The sequence below is a fragment of the Biomphalaria glabrata genome, chromosome 1 (genome assembly GCF_947242115.1).
Source record: "Biomphalaria glabrata chromosome 1, xgBioGlab47.1, whole genome shotgun sequence".
Taxonomy (NCBI): Eukaryota; Metazoa; Mollusca; class Gastropoda; family Planorbidae; genus Biomphalaria; species Biomphalaria glabrata.
This window is the reverse complement of record NC_074711.1, coordinates 83,077,377-83,092,307: the sequence shown is the minus strand read 5'-3', so window position 1 is coordinate 83,092,307 and position 14,931 is coordinate 83,077,377. Positions and strand designations below refer to the sequence as shown.

The 14,931-nt window shown below is 37.4% G+C and overlaps 1 protein-coding gene across 1 annotated transcript; it reads right to left on the bottom strand.

Moving 5' to 3' along the window:
* Positions 1 to 883: 883 nt before the first annotated feature.
* Positions 884 to 14,384, bottom strand: LOC106054586 (kelch-like protein 10). The gene is made up of 11 exons (XM_013210509.2): positions 14,033 to 14,384; positions 12,857 to 13,033; positions 11,644 to 11,889; positions 10,477 to 10,647; positions 9,500 to 9,752; positions 8,725 to 8,872; positions 7,049 to 7,218; positions 5,766 to 5,859; positions 4,128 to 4,305; positions 3,083 to 3,174; positions 884 to 1,589 (listed from the first exon to the last, which is right to left on the bottom strand). The coding sequence occupies exons 1-11, from the start codon at positions 14,192 to 14,194 to the stop codon at positions 1,490 to 1,492; spliced, it is 1,791 nt and encodes a 596-aa protein (XP_013065963.2). The 5' UTR covers positions 14,195 to 14,384; the 3' UTR covers positions 884 to 1,489.
* Positions 14,385 to 14,931: the final 547 nt, after the last annotated feature.

The window sequence follows — 14,931 nt, the reverse complement described above, 5'->3', positions numbered from 1 at the left end:
CATCCAAGTGTCCAACACTTAGGCCTAGCTCAGTGGAGGATTATCTTTTTCCAAGGACCCGTGTCTCACGGTGCTAATAAATTATCTTTAAATTAAGTGTTTTTCTTTAACAACTGCCTTCTTTGACAACTAAATTATAGGCTATATCCTGTAGCCCTAATTGTATGGCCGATATTTCCCAAGACAGATGTTCATTCGGGTATCTTTTGTAACCCAAAAGACTTGACTATAAGTATTCTATTAACTCTTTCTTTCCGTAATTGTTTATCACATTCTGTTGGAATCAACGTTGGTATCGTCAGTTAGGAGAGAAAGAGTTAAGTCTAAAACATACATTACAGACGTGCCATAGTGCAACCCGTTCCATGCGCTAAGGACACATCACGTGAAGCGTATGATTTTTAAAAAAGTTGTTAAAAGTGCAGTCTTTTGTTCTTTACAAAAACAACGACACCAAAAAGTATCATCTGGGTCGAATCGGGGGTTCGAATAATAAGGAGAAGTTCATCTTAAAACGTTGCTATAGCCATAGCATATCTACTGAGATTACATCTACTTAGAATATTATATTATATATCTGCTGAGATTACATCTACTTGGAATATTATATTATATATCTGCTGAGAAGTAACGTCTGTATTAGGATGGATGGCTGCCTGGTCGTGAGGTTTGCGCGCTGGACTGTCGTTCGGATTTATCGATAGTCGAGGGTTCAAATCCTGCCCGCTCCCATCCCCCGTCGTCCTGCGGGAGGTTTGGACTAGGAAGTAAACTATCTTCAACTCTGAAGGAACATCCGAAACATGTCAAACATTTTACAAACATTACAGTGGAAACAAAACCATGATAAAGATACACAAATAAAACAAATTGACATAACACATTTCATTCATGCGTATACATGTTGATAACAATCTTTTTATTTGAGAAAATGATCTATCAGGTCAAGGACACCTGACGTACTATCATGAAGTCATTATGGCGATGTTTACTACGGAGTTTTCTGATTTAAAAAAAAGTGTATCGTTCCGTGCAATACTTTTACGACAATCATTGAAATTAATTTAAAATGCCAACCGAAAACTGCTCCGCTTGCACTTAAATCATTGTGCTTAAATAAACCCAGATATTAACACTGTTAAATTTAGCTTAATGTTGTCAATACATATATTCTATATTATTGTTGAATGATAGTTTTACGTGGATGTCTCAGAAGTTAAATACTCTTTTTTTTTCCATCTTTGTGTTAAGCTGTTTGTTCCGAGAACTGCACAGTTTCTGTAGTTATTTTATTTGTTATCCCGTCTGTCATTGGAACCCAATGCACCAGCTCTCCGACATAGTATGTCCTCATGCTCCCACCCCAAGCTCATCCCCCGGAAATGATATCACCAGCACGGATTGAAACTGTTAGCGGACACTGTTGATGTTGTTGCCAAGGATAGCACCGAGGAGGACCGGGAAAGCAACTTGATCTCTTGTTTGGGCTCTACGGCTCGCTGTGGATGTATTCAAGCACATTGGGAAGACCACGCACTACGCATGCGCTCAACGCGCTACGGTAGAGACTAAGATCATGAGCATCGTACCTGTGGACGAGAATTAAAAAAAATATGTAGATATAGGTTTGAATTTGATTTTTTACAGAATTATATCAACCCACTCTGTCTATTCAAAAGTTTGAACACGTTATTTCTCCCACACCCAAACTCGGAGCAAGCTGAAACTTTGCACAATTATTCATTGGCGAATACAATATATGAATCAGTTAAACAAAATTAACCATTTTATCAATTACTAACTATTAATCGATTATTTTGTTTGATACCGAAAAGGGAAATTGATTCTTCAGTATTCAGTGATATGGCTGAATATTAGTTTTTTTTTTGTCCCCTTAGATAATTGTACACATATTTCTCCCAAACTCATTCTCAAATCACGTTGAAACTTTTAAAAAAATATTTATTGTACCTAACAAATCACGAATCGAAAAAAAAAAATATTGGTATTTGTGGTATTTTTGTATGATATTGAAAAAAGGAAATAACTTCTACACTATTGAGATATATAGTTAGTTATACATGTACGGTTCTCCCCCTTAGATAGACTTTTTTTTTTTAAATAGTATTTTACTATTTTGCTTTTTTCCCCCCACGAACACGCTTTCCTTCACTGGAAGATCAAGATGTTTTTTAACAAATAATAAAAAAACAAAAACAAAAAAACAACTAACGAAATAATTTTGCATTATTTATAAGCCTAAGTTTTTTTTCTATTTAAAATGAAAAAAAAAACATAAAAGGTAACTCTCCTTTTAATAGGGCTTTAGAAACAATTGACACATCCTTTTAAATATTTTGAGAAAATCGAATAAATATATATTACAAGCCCCATCAACCATTTTAACACATATAGGTTATTACACCACATCTCCACCCTTCCATACACACACACACACAGAAGGTCCCCAGAACAGCCACTGCACATACATAGGCCTATATTAAGAAAGTGAATTGCTTAATTGTACCACTCCATTGCACACACATAGGCCTATATTAACGAAAGTGAATTGCTTAATTGTACCACTCCATTGTACACACATAGGCCTATATTAACGAAAGTGAATTGCTTAATTGTACCACAGCATTGCACACACATAGGCCTATATTAACGAAAGTGAATTGCTTAATTGTACCACTCCATTGTACACACATAGGCCTATATTAACGAAAGTGAATTGCTTAATTGTACCACTCCATTGCACACACATAGGCCTATATTAAGAAAGTGAATTGCTTAATTGTACCACTCCATTGCACATACATAGGCCTATATTAAGAAAGTGAATTGCTTAATTGTACCACTCCATTGCACACACATAGGCCTATATTAAGAAAGTGAATTGCTTAATTGTACCACTCCATTGCACATACATATGCCTATATTAAGAAAGTGAATTGCTTAATTGTACCACTCCATTGCACACACATAGGCCTATATTAACGAAAGTGAATTGCTTAATTGTACCACTCCATTGCACATACATATGCCTATATTAAGAAAGTGAATTGCTTAATTGTACCACTCATCCGCTTTGGAGTCGTAACATTCCACATTGAAGATGGTCGTCACGCCGTTGAAACCACCGATGACAAAAACCATTTCGTCGATTACCTGGAAAGACAGAATGTTAAAGATGAGAGTTACTGATGGAGTTACTGATGGAGCTACTGATGGAGTTACTGATGGAGCTACTGATGGAGCTACTGATGGAGTTACTGATGGAGCTACTGATGGAGTTACTGATGGAGTTACTGATGCAGCTACTGATGGAGTTACTGATGGAGTTACTGATGGAGCTACTGATGGAGTTACTGATGGAGTTACTGATGGAGTTACTGATGGAGCTACTGATAGTGACTAATTACTGACTGGAAACAAAATATCAACACAATCCTAGAAAACTCTTTTTTTTTCCCTTTAAAGTTTGAAGACAGTTAAATGTGTTTTAATTTTGAAAGTCGTAAACATTTAAAGACATTAGTAGCAAGAGGGCAACTTCAAAAACTACAGTTTTAAGCCATCCCATGTGATAGGTCTACTTTTGTATAGCACCGCTTTACATGCCTTCTGGTTCAAATCCCTTTAGTGGATATTGGAGGGGGCGGATGATCATAAATGTGTGTGTGGAGTAATTTTTTTTTTGGGGGGGGGGGGGGAGGAACTGATTTGGAGCTCACCAAATACAACTCAACTGGAGTAGGGATTCGAACTAGAGCCCCCTTGATAGGAAGCTAAGGTAATCAGCCGCACATAAACACACCATTTTACATTAATATAACGCTAGGGTCAGTATCTAAGCAACACCTTCTGACCATTGAAAGTATTTTAGCAACGGCAATATTAAAAATGTATTAGCCAAAATAAACTGTTCAAGAAACATGCTTATGCGATACATTTTTATAGTATTGCCATATTTGTTAAAGTCTTGAAAAGTATCTAGATCTAGGGTCAAGTGGTTAAGTGTCTGTCCACGTCACTTCCTCTCAAAAGCTGTTTGACCTAATCTATTTAAGTTCAGATTGCCTCAATATCATATTTGAAGATTCATCACTACAAGCACTGACCTCTATTGCAAAGTTACTCCTAGGGCTATACATTTCTGGAATGGTGGACCATGTCTTTTTTACTGGACAGTAACGCTCTCCGGTGTTCATTCGGGTGATCCCATTGAATCCTCCCAGAGCGTAGATCATACCATTGTAAGCAATGACACCAACTCCACTGCGTCTGTTTCTCATTGGACTGGGTGAGAATTATAAATATGAACGTTTGGTATTATTTGTTCTTGGCCAAAAATAAAATAAAAATAAATAAAACATCCGCTGTTGACACTTATTGGAAACAAGCTGTATTCTTAAAACACCAAAATCAGTCCATTGCTTGCCGGACTGTAGAGTGTAGACCAGACCTAAACATGAATACATGCCCCTCCTTAAGCTTGACGTAACTAAAGCACGAACTCTAAGAATCTAATGTAAAAAAGGCTTTCCGGTTTAATTTTACACTGAGCAGAAGTATCGAAGAGACGGATAGCACATCACCACGTGCAGGATAGCCCATAATACGAGCCCGAAAGCACATCAGAAGGAGCCGAATAGCACATCATTAGGAGCCGAATAGCACATCATCACGAGCCTGATATAGTCCGCGGGCGTAGTATGGGCATCACTACCCTATATCTATATATATATAATTCTCTTCATGGCTCAACAGTTTGGACACCAAGAAGTAATGGAAAGATCACTATTTTATTTCTGCAAGTCGGACTAGAGTTATCCACGTGATTTTAGAGTCGAAAAAAAAAAGAGGGGGTGGGGGGAAGAACAAGTAGTATTCACCGGTCACTAAATAGCAGGGCCGGACTTAACCATTGTGACCAAGAAGTCATGGAAAGATGACTCTTTTATTTCTGTAAGTCGAACTAGAGTTACCCACGTATTTTTAGCGGCGAAAAAAAAGAGGGGAAGGGGAAAAAAGTAGTCTACTCTGTATTCAACCGTCACTAAATAGCAGGGCCGGACTTAACCATTGTGGGACCCCAAGCAAAACGGATTTCGAGGGGCCAAGTTTATGTAGGGATACGGATAATAAGTGAAAATTATTCGTCTTTGCATTTTATTCATTTATTACAACGTACAGAATTACTTAACGAGCCTTGCGTGTAGCGAAGTCATAAAGTATATCAAAAAAATTCCATTTCCTACATAGATCACGCTCAATAGCAAGAATTACCAAATGTTTCAATCTATCTACGAGAATTGTTGATCTCAAGTAATTCTTCATTAGTTTGAGGAGCGAGAAGCTTCTTTTACCAGATTCCACAATTACTGGTATAGCATAATGCTGTTTTTTTTAATCATACGTAGGATTGGCGTTTTCCATATTGAATGACAACCCAAAATGATAATTTTTGTCTAATATATTTCAGGAGATTTGTATGAGTTTTTAAAAGATTTTAATAATTTTCGGAGATTTCCTGGACTTTTTCGTACATTTGGCAATTTCAGAAGATTTCCAGGAGCTCTTGGGTCGACTAGTTATTCATAAAAAACATCTTGGTTAGGCACTCTTCGAGCCGTGGTTACGATACTATGAAAGTATGCGGGAGGATATTGTACTCCCCCAAACCAGGTCAGCTTGACCACTGAGTGTAAGGTGCAGAAGTATACAAATCAGCTGTTAGGAATGTAAAACTAGACTACCTGATCAGTGTCCACTGTGCTGTTGTTGGATCATAATACTCGACTGTATTTAGACACTCCTGACCGTTAAAACCACCACAAATGTAGATTCTGCCTGAAGGAAAACGTACATTGTGTCAAGCCCTGGAGACAAAGTAGTTGTGCAGAAGGCTCGATTTGGTAGTTTAGCTTATAGTTTAATCTTTGATTTGGCTCGATTTGGTAGTTTAGCTTAGTTTAATCTTTGATTTGGCTCGATTTGGTAGTTTAGCTTAGTTTAATCTTTGATTTAGCTCGATTTGGTAGTTTAGCTTAGTTTAATCTTTGATTTGGCTCGATTTGGTAATTTAGCTTAGTTTAATCTTTGATTTGGCTCGATTTGGTAGTTTAGCTTAGTTTAATCTTTGATTTAGCTCGATTTGGTAGTTTAGCTTAGTTTAATCTTTGATTTAGCTCGATTTGGTAGTTTAGCTTAGTTTAATCTTTGATTTAGCTCGATTTGGTAGTTTAGCTTAGTTTAATCTTTGATTTAGCTCGATTTGGTAGTTTAGCTTAGTTTAATCTTTGATTTAGCTCGATTTGGTAGTTTAGCTTAGTTTAATCTTTGATTTGGCTCGATTTGGTAGTTTAGCTTAGTTTAATCTTTGATTTGGCTCGATTTGGCAGTTTAGTTTAGTTTAATCTTTGATTTAGCTCGATTTGGTAGTTTAGCTTAGTTTAATCTTTGATTTGGCTCGATTTGGTAGTTTAGCTTAGTTTAATCTTAGATTTGGCTCGATTTGGTAATTTAGTCTTTGATTTACGGCTTATGTGGCGAAAAACAAAAAGAGCAATATCTAGAAAAAGGGAATAAATCATTTCTGATTTTTCTGCATTGTTGCCACAAAAAACTGGCAACACTCGTATAATAATAAAAAGGATTTTAAATTTTGATAGATGTTGGTTTGTGTGTGTGTGTGCGTATGTATGCGTTTGTGTGTGTATGTAAAAAAAAGTTCCCCTTTCAGATCATGCGGTCTATAGGGCAGATGATGTTTGGCTCACAGTTAATGAGGGTGTCATGTGGTCAGCACAACGACTAACCGCCTTTACCTTTCCCAAACTAATATCAGAGGCGCCCCAAAGATTCTGAAATTAAAAATCCTAGTCTTCATGGGATCCCCGGTTCGGAAACCAAGTGCTTTACCACTCAGCCACCGCGCCTCATACAAGAGTTTACTGCTTGCATGAACGTGTGTTATTGTAGCCTATGAGTGTGTTCGTGTGGAGACTTGAAAAAGTGACTAAAATGTTAGAACACCCACCGCCCATAGTTGTCGCCCTTGCATCACTTCGCTGGTGGTTCATAGACTGTATAAAGCTCCATTGATTTGTTTGCCTATTGAATCGCTCAACTGAGTGGAGCCGAAGTTGTCCATCGAATCCTCCCATGGCATAGATTAAACCTTCCAGTTCAGCAACGCTGACATAACATCTATAACAACATTTCAAGTTTGTACAAACTTAGGTTATTAAACAAGTAGAAGTCATTGTTGAAAAAAAAAACTACACAAAAACAAAACATTAAAAAACAACATAATACCTTGTCATAATCATATAAAAGTAATAGATTCAATAGTGAAACAAGGTATTGTAAGTTATTATGGAGCGTTAGCTATACTAGTGGTAAGGTAATGGTGGTAGTCTACAAAATAGGTAGGAAAGTAAATAGAACTTTGATGGTGTTGTTGCCAGTGACTTTGCAGAGATTATAAGTCTTTTATTAATATGCAGATAAGATAAGCATGTGGATAAGCGTAGGACGTAATTATCTTCTCTCTTGATGGAACTTATGCAATTTATAAGATACTGTATTTTATAAGAAAGAAAAATGTGATGGTTATGTTCGATTTAGCACTTAGAACTTTGCTGTGCTGCTAATATTTGGCTTAGCACCTAGATAGAACTTTTCTGCGCTGTAATGTATGATTAGCACTTTGAAAGCGCTTTGATAGAACTTTTCTATGCTGGTTATATTTGGTTTAAAACTCTGATAGAGATTTTCTGTGCTGGTATGTTTGGTTTAGCACTTAGATAGAACTTTACTGTGCTGGTAATGTTTGCTTTAGCCTTAGCACTTTTCTGTAATGTTTGATTTAGTACATAGATACATTTTTCTGTGCTGCTAATGTTTTGTTTAGCACTTTGATAAAACATTTCTGTGCTGGTAATGTTTTGTTTAGCACTTTGATAAAACATTTCTGTGCTGGTAATGTTTTGTTTAGCACTTTGATAAAACATTTCTGTGCTGGTAATGTTTTGTTTAGCACTTTGATAAAACATTTCTGTGCTAGTAATGTTTTGTTTAGCACTTTGATAAAACATTTCTGTGCTAGTAATGTTTTGTTTAGCACTTTGATAAAACATTTCTGTGCTAGTAATGTTTTGTTTAGCACTTTGATAAAACATTTCTGTGCTAGTAATGTTTTGTTTAGCACTTTGATAAAACATTTCTGTGCTGGTAATGTTTTGTTTAGCACTTTGATAAAACATTTCTGTGCTGGTAATGTTTTGTTTAGCACTTTGATAAAACATTTCTGTGCTGGTAATGTTTTGCTTAGCACTTTGATAAAACATTTCTGTGCTGGTAATGTTTTGTTTAGCACTTTGATAAAACATTTCTGTGCTGGTAATGTTTTGTTTAGCACTTTGATAAAACATTTCTGTGCTGGTAATGTTTTGCTTAGCACTTTGATAAAACATTTCTGTGCTGGTAATGTTTTGTTTAGCACTTTGATAAAACATTTCTGTTTAGCACTGATAAGAAAACTTTACTGTTGTTTGGCAATGAACATATAAAGAACTTTGCTTCGCCGGTGTGTTGGGTTTAACATTTGAGCTTTTGTTGTGCAATACTGACACTATCTTATGATACACCAGGAAACAAAGAATCATTTACAGTTTCAACAAGACATGATTTATTAGCTTCAAGCCCAAATACCTTTTCGAATTCATAGGTGCCATTTCAGACCAGATTTTCGTCACAGCGTTGAAGACACGGCAACTGTTGAAGTACTCAACACCATCGAATCCGCCAATAACGAATATACAGTGGTCAATGGTCACACATCCGTGGTAAGCCCTAGCACCTGGAAATTGGACATGCTATTCATTTGGACTTACGACTGAATAGTGTTGACACAGAATAGTAGTCTAACATATGGCAACGTGTTACGGATTGCATGTGTTTATAGAGTTCAGTGCGCATGAAATTATTGTGAAGTTTAAACATTCAAGGTCTTAGTCGTAACAGGCAGCACGCGACAACTAAAAAAAATAGTGCTCGTATACTATTTGTTGTTTTACATTGCGTAGAGTCTTGTGGAAAATTGTAACAATAAATTTGAATTTGGCTTGGCTTGATAACCTATGAAGGGGGCTCGAGGTTCGACACCCGACTCGAACAGAGTTGTGTTTACTGAGAGCCTAAAGGCAGCACGGAAAAACCTTCTCCCATATACCCCTTCCCCCCACTGGTCCACAGATGAGATTGGACCATAGCGCTCTGAGCATGCTACAATCACGAAAGTAGTGCAATATAAAAAGTATAATTTAGTTTAAGACTGCCCAATTCTTAAACATGGTGGCACTTAATAAAGAAGGAATGGCCTCGTGTTTAAATCATTCTCAAAAACTGTTCAATCAATACTACGAAATGCTGTGATTCAAACAAACAACAAACAAACAAAAAATAACGAAACATTTTATGAGCTCACCAACGTCATGGTGTTTGGAGACCACCCAGGAGTCCGCCTTTGTATCGTAGACCTCAACCAAGTTGGTGGGCGTACCCCCGCTCCAGCCTCCCACCACAAACAGGAGCTCATGTGGTACACGCGGGCGGGACATGCGGTTGGAAGGGTCGGTGGTGCGCTGATCGTCCCAGTCGAGGTCACAGAGCAGGCGCAATGCTTCCACGACTATCGACTTAGCTGCCTCACACTCCTTGACATATCTGTGGGGTTTCACCTTCAAGAAAAGAATGTGATAAACATGAAAGTAGTTTAAATGCAGGGTCGTATTTAAGGGCGGGCAAGTGGGGGTTTCAGCCCCGGTGAGGGGGTGGCTCTCCGAAATAGGGGCCCTCCACTAAAGAGAAAAATATATCGGAATTTTGACGGTTTAGAAACTTTGAAGTATTTTTTTTTCTCATTTTTAACGCTAACTCTTTAAATCTCACGTCGGGTGGCAACAATGGTGTTATTAAGAAGTGTCCGCTTGTAGTTACGGTATGCTCGGAATATGTAAATACGCGCACAAGGCTTTACCCTTCACATACACTTTTTAAAATATTGTTGTTTAGGTGCATTTTTCTCCCTTATATAAGATTTGTGATTTTTTTTAAAAGTATAATTTTTATATTTTATTGATTATCCTGTCCTGACTCATTAGCAAATTTTTTTTATTTTTTTTTACATTTTTATACTGAATCACGTATACTTCATAAGCTTGGATATGTGACATTTCGGGTTTTTGGCAAATGGACACAATTTAGGCCATTTCGTGCCCATAATCACTCAAGGGCCATTCCCCCTTCATATCTCAAGAGTTAAATTTGATACAGTTAAGTCATAAGCTTGGAATAGTATGGGTAATTAGCAAAGATAAGTACGAGTCTTTAAATTTGAATGCACTTCCTCAGATTAATTTAAAAATACACAACATTATTGACAGTACTCTTCCTTGATTCTACCTTTTCAATAAATGTTCTGGTGGTGATGATTCCCAACCTGATGCACATCAAGAGTCTGGCCATCTCCTGTTTCCTCGTGTCCGGACTGTGGTCGATCCATCTCACAACCGCATCAAACACCATTTCCTCATTTCTGACGTTAAGATAGTCGGAGTCCAGTATTTCACAAAGCTTGGTGGGTCGGGGAAGAGCAGCATAATTTATAAGAAAATGTATTTTAAACGGGTGGGGTTTCAATTACTTAGGTATTGGTAGTCATCTTAAAACGTCCAGACACTAAAGTTGACACTGATTAAGATAAACTGAAAGGCGATGTACCAATGTAAGTTCACATAAGTTAAACGGAGAATAAACATTAAAACTTATCCATAATTCAAGTTCGTGTTAATAGATTAGAAAAGAGACATGCATAGGAATATTTTTTTGAAAGAAAGATTCAAGCATTGTTTGTATAATGCAATGGGGAGGGGGGGGGAAAGAATAGAAATGTGTAGGCCTACTGTCAAAAAAGTTTTTTTTGCCTGAAAACACTCTCCTCTGGTCTTACACGTTTGTAATTTCAATAGTTTCGTTATTTAGACTTACTTATGGAGCTCCTGAGAACAAATACGCTTTAGTAATTTTTTTTAGTCAGTTGGATGTGTAGGTGGTTTGAAGGGCTCGAATTTGAATCCCGTTGTAGACGGGATTTTCAATTCAAGATGTGACTGAGCTGAGTTGAGCTTGATGAGCGCACAAAAGGCAGCACGGAAAACACCTCCCAATACACCCCATCCCCACCCGACCCCAAATCCACAAAAGAGATAGGACCGGAACAATGAACATTTCTATAAGAGCATAAGCAAGGAAAGGAGGCGAGGTGGCTGAACGGTAAAGCGCTTAGCTTCTGAACCGAGGTCCCGGGTTCGAATCCCGATGAAGACTGGGATTTTAAATTTCGGAATCTTTAAATCTCTGAGTCTGCGGTTGGTCGTTGTGCTGGCCACATTACACCCTAATTAAACGTAGGTCACAGATGACTCTTACATCATGACCACAAGCTCTGAGGGGAACTTTACCTTTATAAGCAAGGAAGCGTGCTATACATAAGCAATACTAATACTAACAACTTTCAGGTAACCTAGAAAAAAAAGTCACCGAGAAAAAATGACGATACCCTGAACGTACTTGATCAATAGGCATTTCCAAAAACTCTTGGCTTGTGGTGGCCACATCTTGAAATCTTCTGAGCACAAAATTGTGAGACTCTTTTTCCAGGTCACGACACGAGTAGGTCTGAGCAAAGTTGCGGATTCCAATACAGTTCTCTGGGCTGATGTTCTTTTTGAGAAACTCGCAGCATGGTTTCACCAAACCGGAAACAAGAAACCGATCAGCAGCAGGCAGCAGTTCTTCTATGTTGTTCCAACTTAACTGAGGATACGAAACGAAAGACATATATCTTACACGTAAACAAGGTTTTACGATTAGTGCGCATAATACCCGCGTATTGTATATACCTGTAAACTATGAGTGAGTCTGGTGTGAATGTACATTTAGTTTTTATAGTGTAATGCACAAATTGTAAAGCAATTTTCCTTACGGACAATAAAGATTATTATTATTATTATTATATATTACCATATCTTTAAGATGTAAACTTTGTTTTTGACTCACGAATTCAACATGTCAAACTATTCCTTACTCTACTATTGTAACTTCTCAACAAAATTAGGCATAGATCGTTAACGGGTATTTCTAATCAAACAAAAAAACCCCCAAACAAACATCGAAAGTGATATTAATAAGCAATCTAAAGCAATCAAAATGTGAAGAAGTCTAAACAGCTTACAGTTTTTTTTTTTAGTGTAAACCATTTTTATTGAATTAAAAAAAACAGAGAAGAATATCAGAACATCGACACATTTTCGACATTACTAAATAAGTTGCCAGTTGGCCACTATAAAAAAATACATGTAATACAATACCAAAATTCGATTCGGTAATGTCGTAATGGTGATGAGCACTAAAAAAGAATTTTATATATTTAAGTAACCTATCTAGATAAATGGTGCCCAACTTCATATCGACTTGGGCTCTAGATCTATATACATTTCCCATACACGAAAATTGAGCCAAATTGTCGCGAAAAATCGTCCGGATCAGTTGAATTGTGGGTAGTAGTTTTGAGGAGCCAGATAACACTCAGTCACCAGCTGGCGATTTTGGCCAATAGCTAGAGGTCTGTACGACGTGGAAACGCGCTATTGGTCTAAACTGCCCACAGGTTGTGACGTTGCAGGTCACAGTTGAGGCCTTCTATAACGAATGGTCTCAATATGACCCGCGGGTCGTAGTTTGGGCATCATCGATCTAGACATATAGGATTTCAACTCCAAACCTTTACATGCCGAGTATATGCGTAATCAATGATGGCTGCCATGCTGTCCGGGCTGACTCCTGAAATACGAATTTCTTGTGTGTTTTGGTCAAACCTGGAGTTGGTGAACAGTGCACGGAAGTATGGGCTACATGCGGACAGGATGTTTCGATGAATGGGAAATGACCAGTCGTCTACCTGCGAGAACACAAAGAGAGGACCAGATAGAGTTTATATCCCTTTTTGTCTAGCAAGCAGTCTGTGATACGATTTGGTTGAAACTTGAATATATAATTTTGCTTTCAATATGGTAACTGGTTTGTGTCTCAGCTTTCACAAAATTCGCACACAAAAAGTTAATAACACTTAGCTTGTTCAAATTATGGTTACGTTATTTAAGCAATAAAATACAAAGATTATTGTAAAAAGTAAAAAAAAAAAAAAGTAAAGTACCCCTTTCAAAACTTGTGATCTATAGGGTGAGCGAGAGTGTCATGTGGCCTGGTAGCCAGCACAACGACTAACTGCCTTAAACTAATCTTATTAACCCCCAACTCATTTCAGATACACATTATAGTTAGGTGAACTTTGGGGCGTCCTAAGAATCCCGAAATTCAAAATCCCAGTCTTCAGCGAGATTCGATTCAGTTGGAAAGCCAAGCGCTTTACCACTCAGCCACAACTCCCATCCTTCTGTACACAGGATACATAAAATAGATTGGTATATATAAGTAGAGTAGCCAATCTCCAATAATATTTGTATCAATAATGCGAATTCTTAATTATTCTGTAATTGTGACCATAAAAACTATTGTAAACATTGTTAATAGGAAGTTCAGATGGTCCTATAGACTAGTCACTAGTTAGACACTGTCAACGCCAGATTTTAATTAAGTCTTAGAAGACAATTAATGACTTTTGAAATTTTTCTTGTCATCTTTTCATCTCTTTTTTTTTAAAAGTATATTCTTTTTAAATATTTTACCGTAGTAGTTTACACAAACATGAAACCTAGAGATGTAGATCTAATTTTTCAAAATTGTAAATGTAAACAATGGCATAGTATGACGGTTCGCGTGCTTGGTAGATCTATATCTAGCTGGGATTTTATATTGCAGTAGGAATAAGGGTTTTCTTCATTTAATATTTATTAGAAGATCTGGTTTTAAATCTATGCTAATTAAAGAAATCTACCACCTTAATGATGGCATCACACAGCTCCCCAGTTTTGCGCAATTCAGCAAGAACCTGACAAGCTTGTGTACTGAGCACTTTCTTCATCTCCGCGTCCTGCACTGATGGAGGCTGCGGACGCCCTATGCAGCCGGTCGCCCCGTCCATAGGGACTTCGTTCGTCATGGCTGCTCTTTACTTGATGTTATGGTCACCCATGACTGGAACTGTCTTTCATTCTTAGAGCTTTTCTTGCAAGGCATGTTGGTTAGCTGGCATGACGAAAGCGCACACTTCCTTCACTGTGAACGTAGTCGAGATGCGTTCATTACAAACATTGTCTGGGAATTTCCAAAAGGGAATGACGCATTCACTATAAATAAGGATAAATATATCAGAAAGGGTACATAAAGCTCGTGCCAGCAAATGTGTCTAAACTATTAGACCATGCAAGTGATACACAAGTATACTTATTAATAGTGCCTTCAATTTTGTGTTTCATAGCCTATACGACAAGAATAATTATTATCAAATAGTTTAATTTAAGACGGTTCTCTTAAACATCTCAACATTTTTTTTTCGTAACTTATTCAGCCACCAATTCTTTGACTCATTTATAAATGCATTATTTATTGATAGAATCTTACTCATACAATCACACCCCTCCCCACCACCGCGAGGTTCGGCGCACAGTCGGCAACTTCTCTACACAGAAATCGGACACTGGCGACATCCACAGACTCTTCCCGGTTAGTGCCTACAGATTCGAATTCTTCTATGAAGGTGCGACGGCATGATATGCAGGAAGAGTCCTGGTTTCGTTTTGCTACAACATTTATCTATCCAAAAACATTCCTAACATCCTACGAATCATCTAATTCCCACACATTCTTTCATTCATATCTCTATTGTTAGTAGTCAAA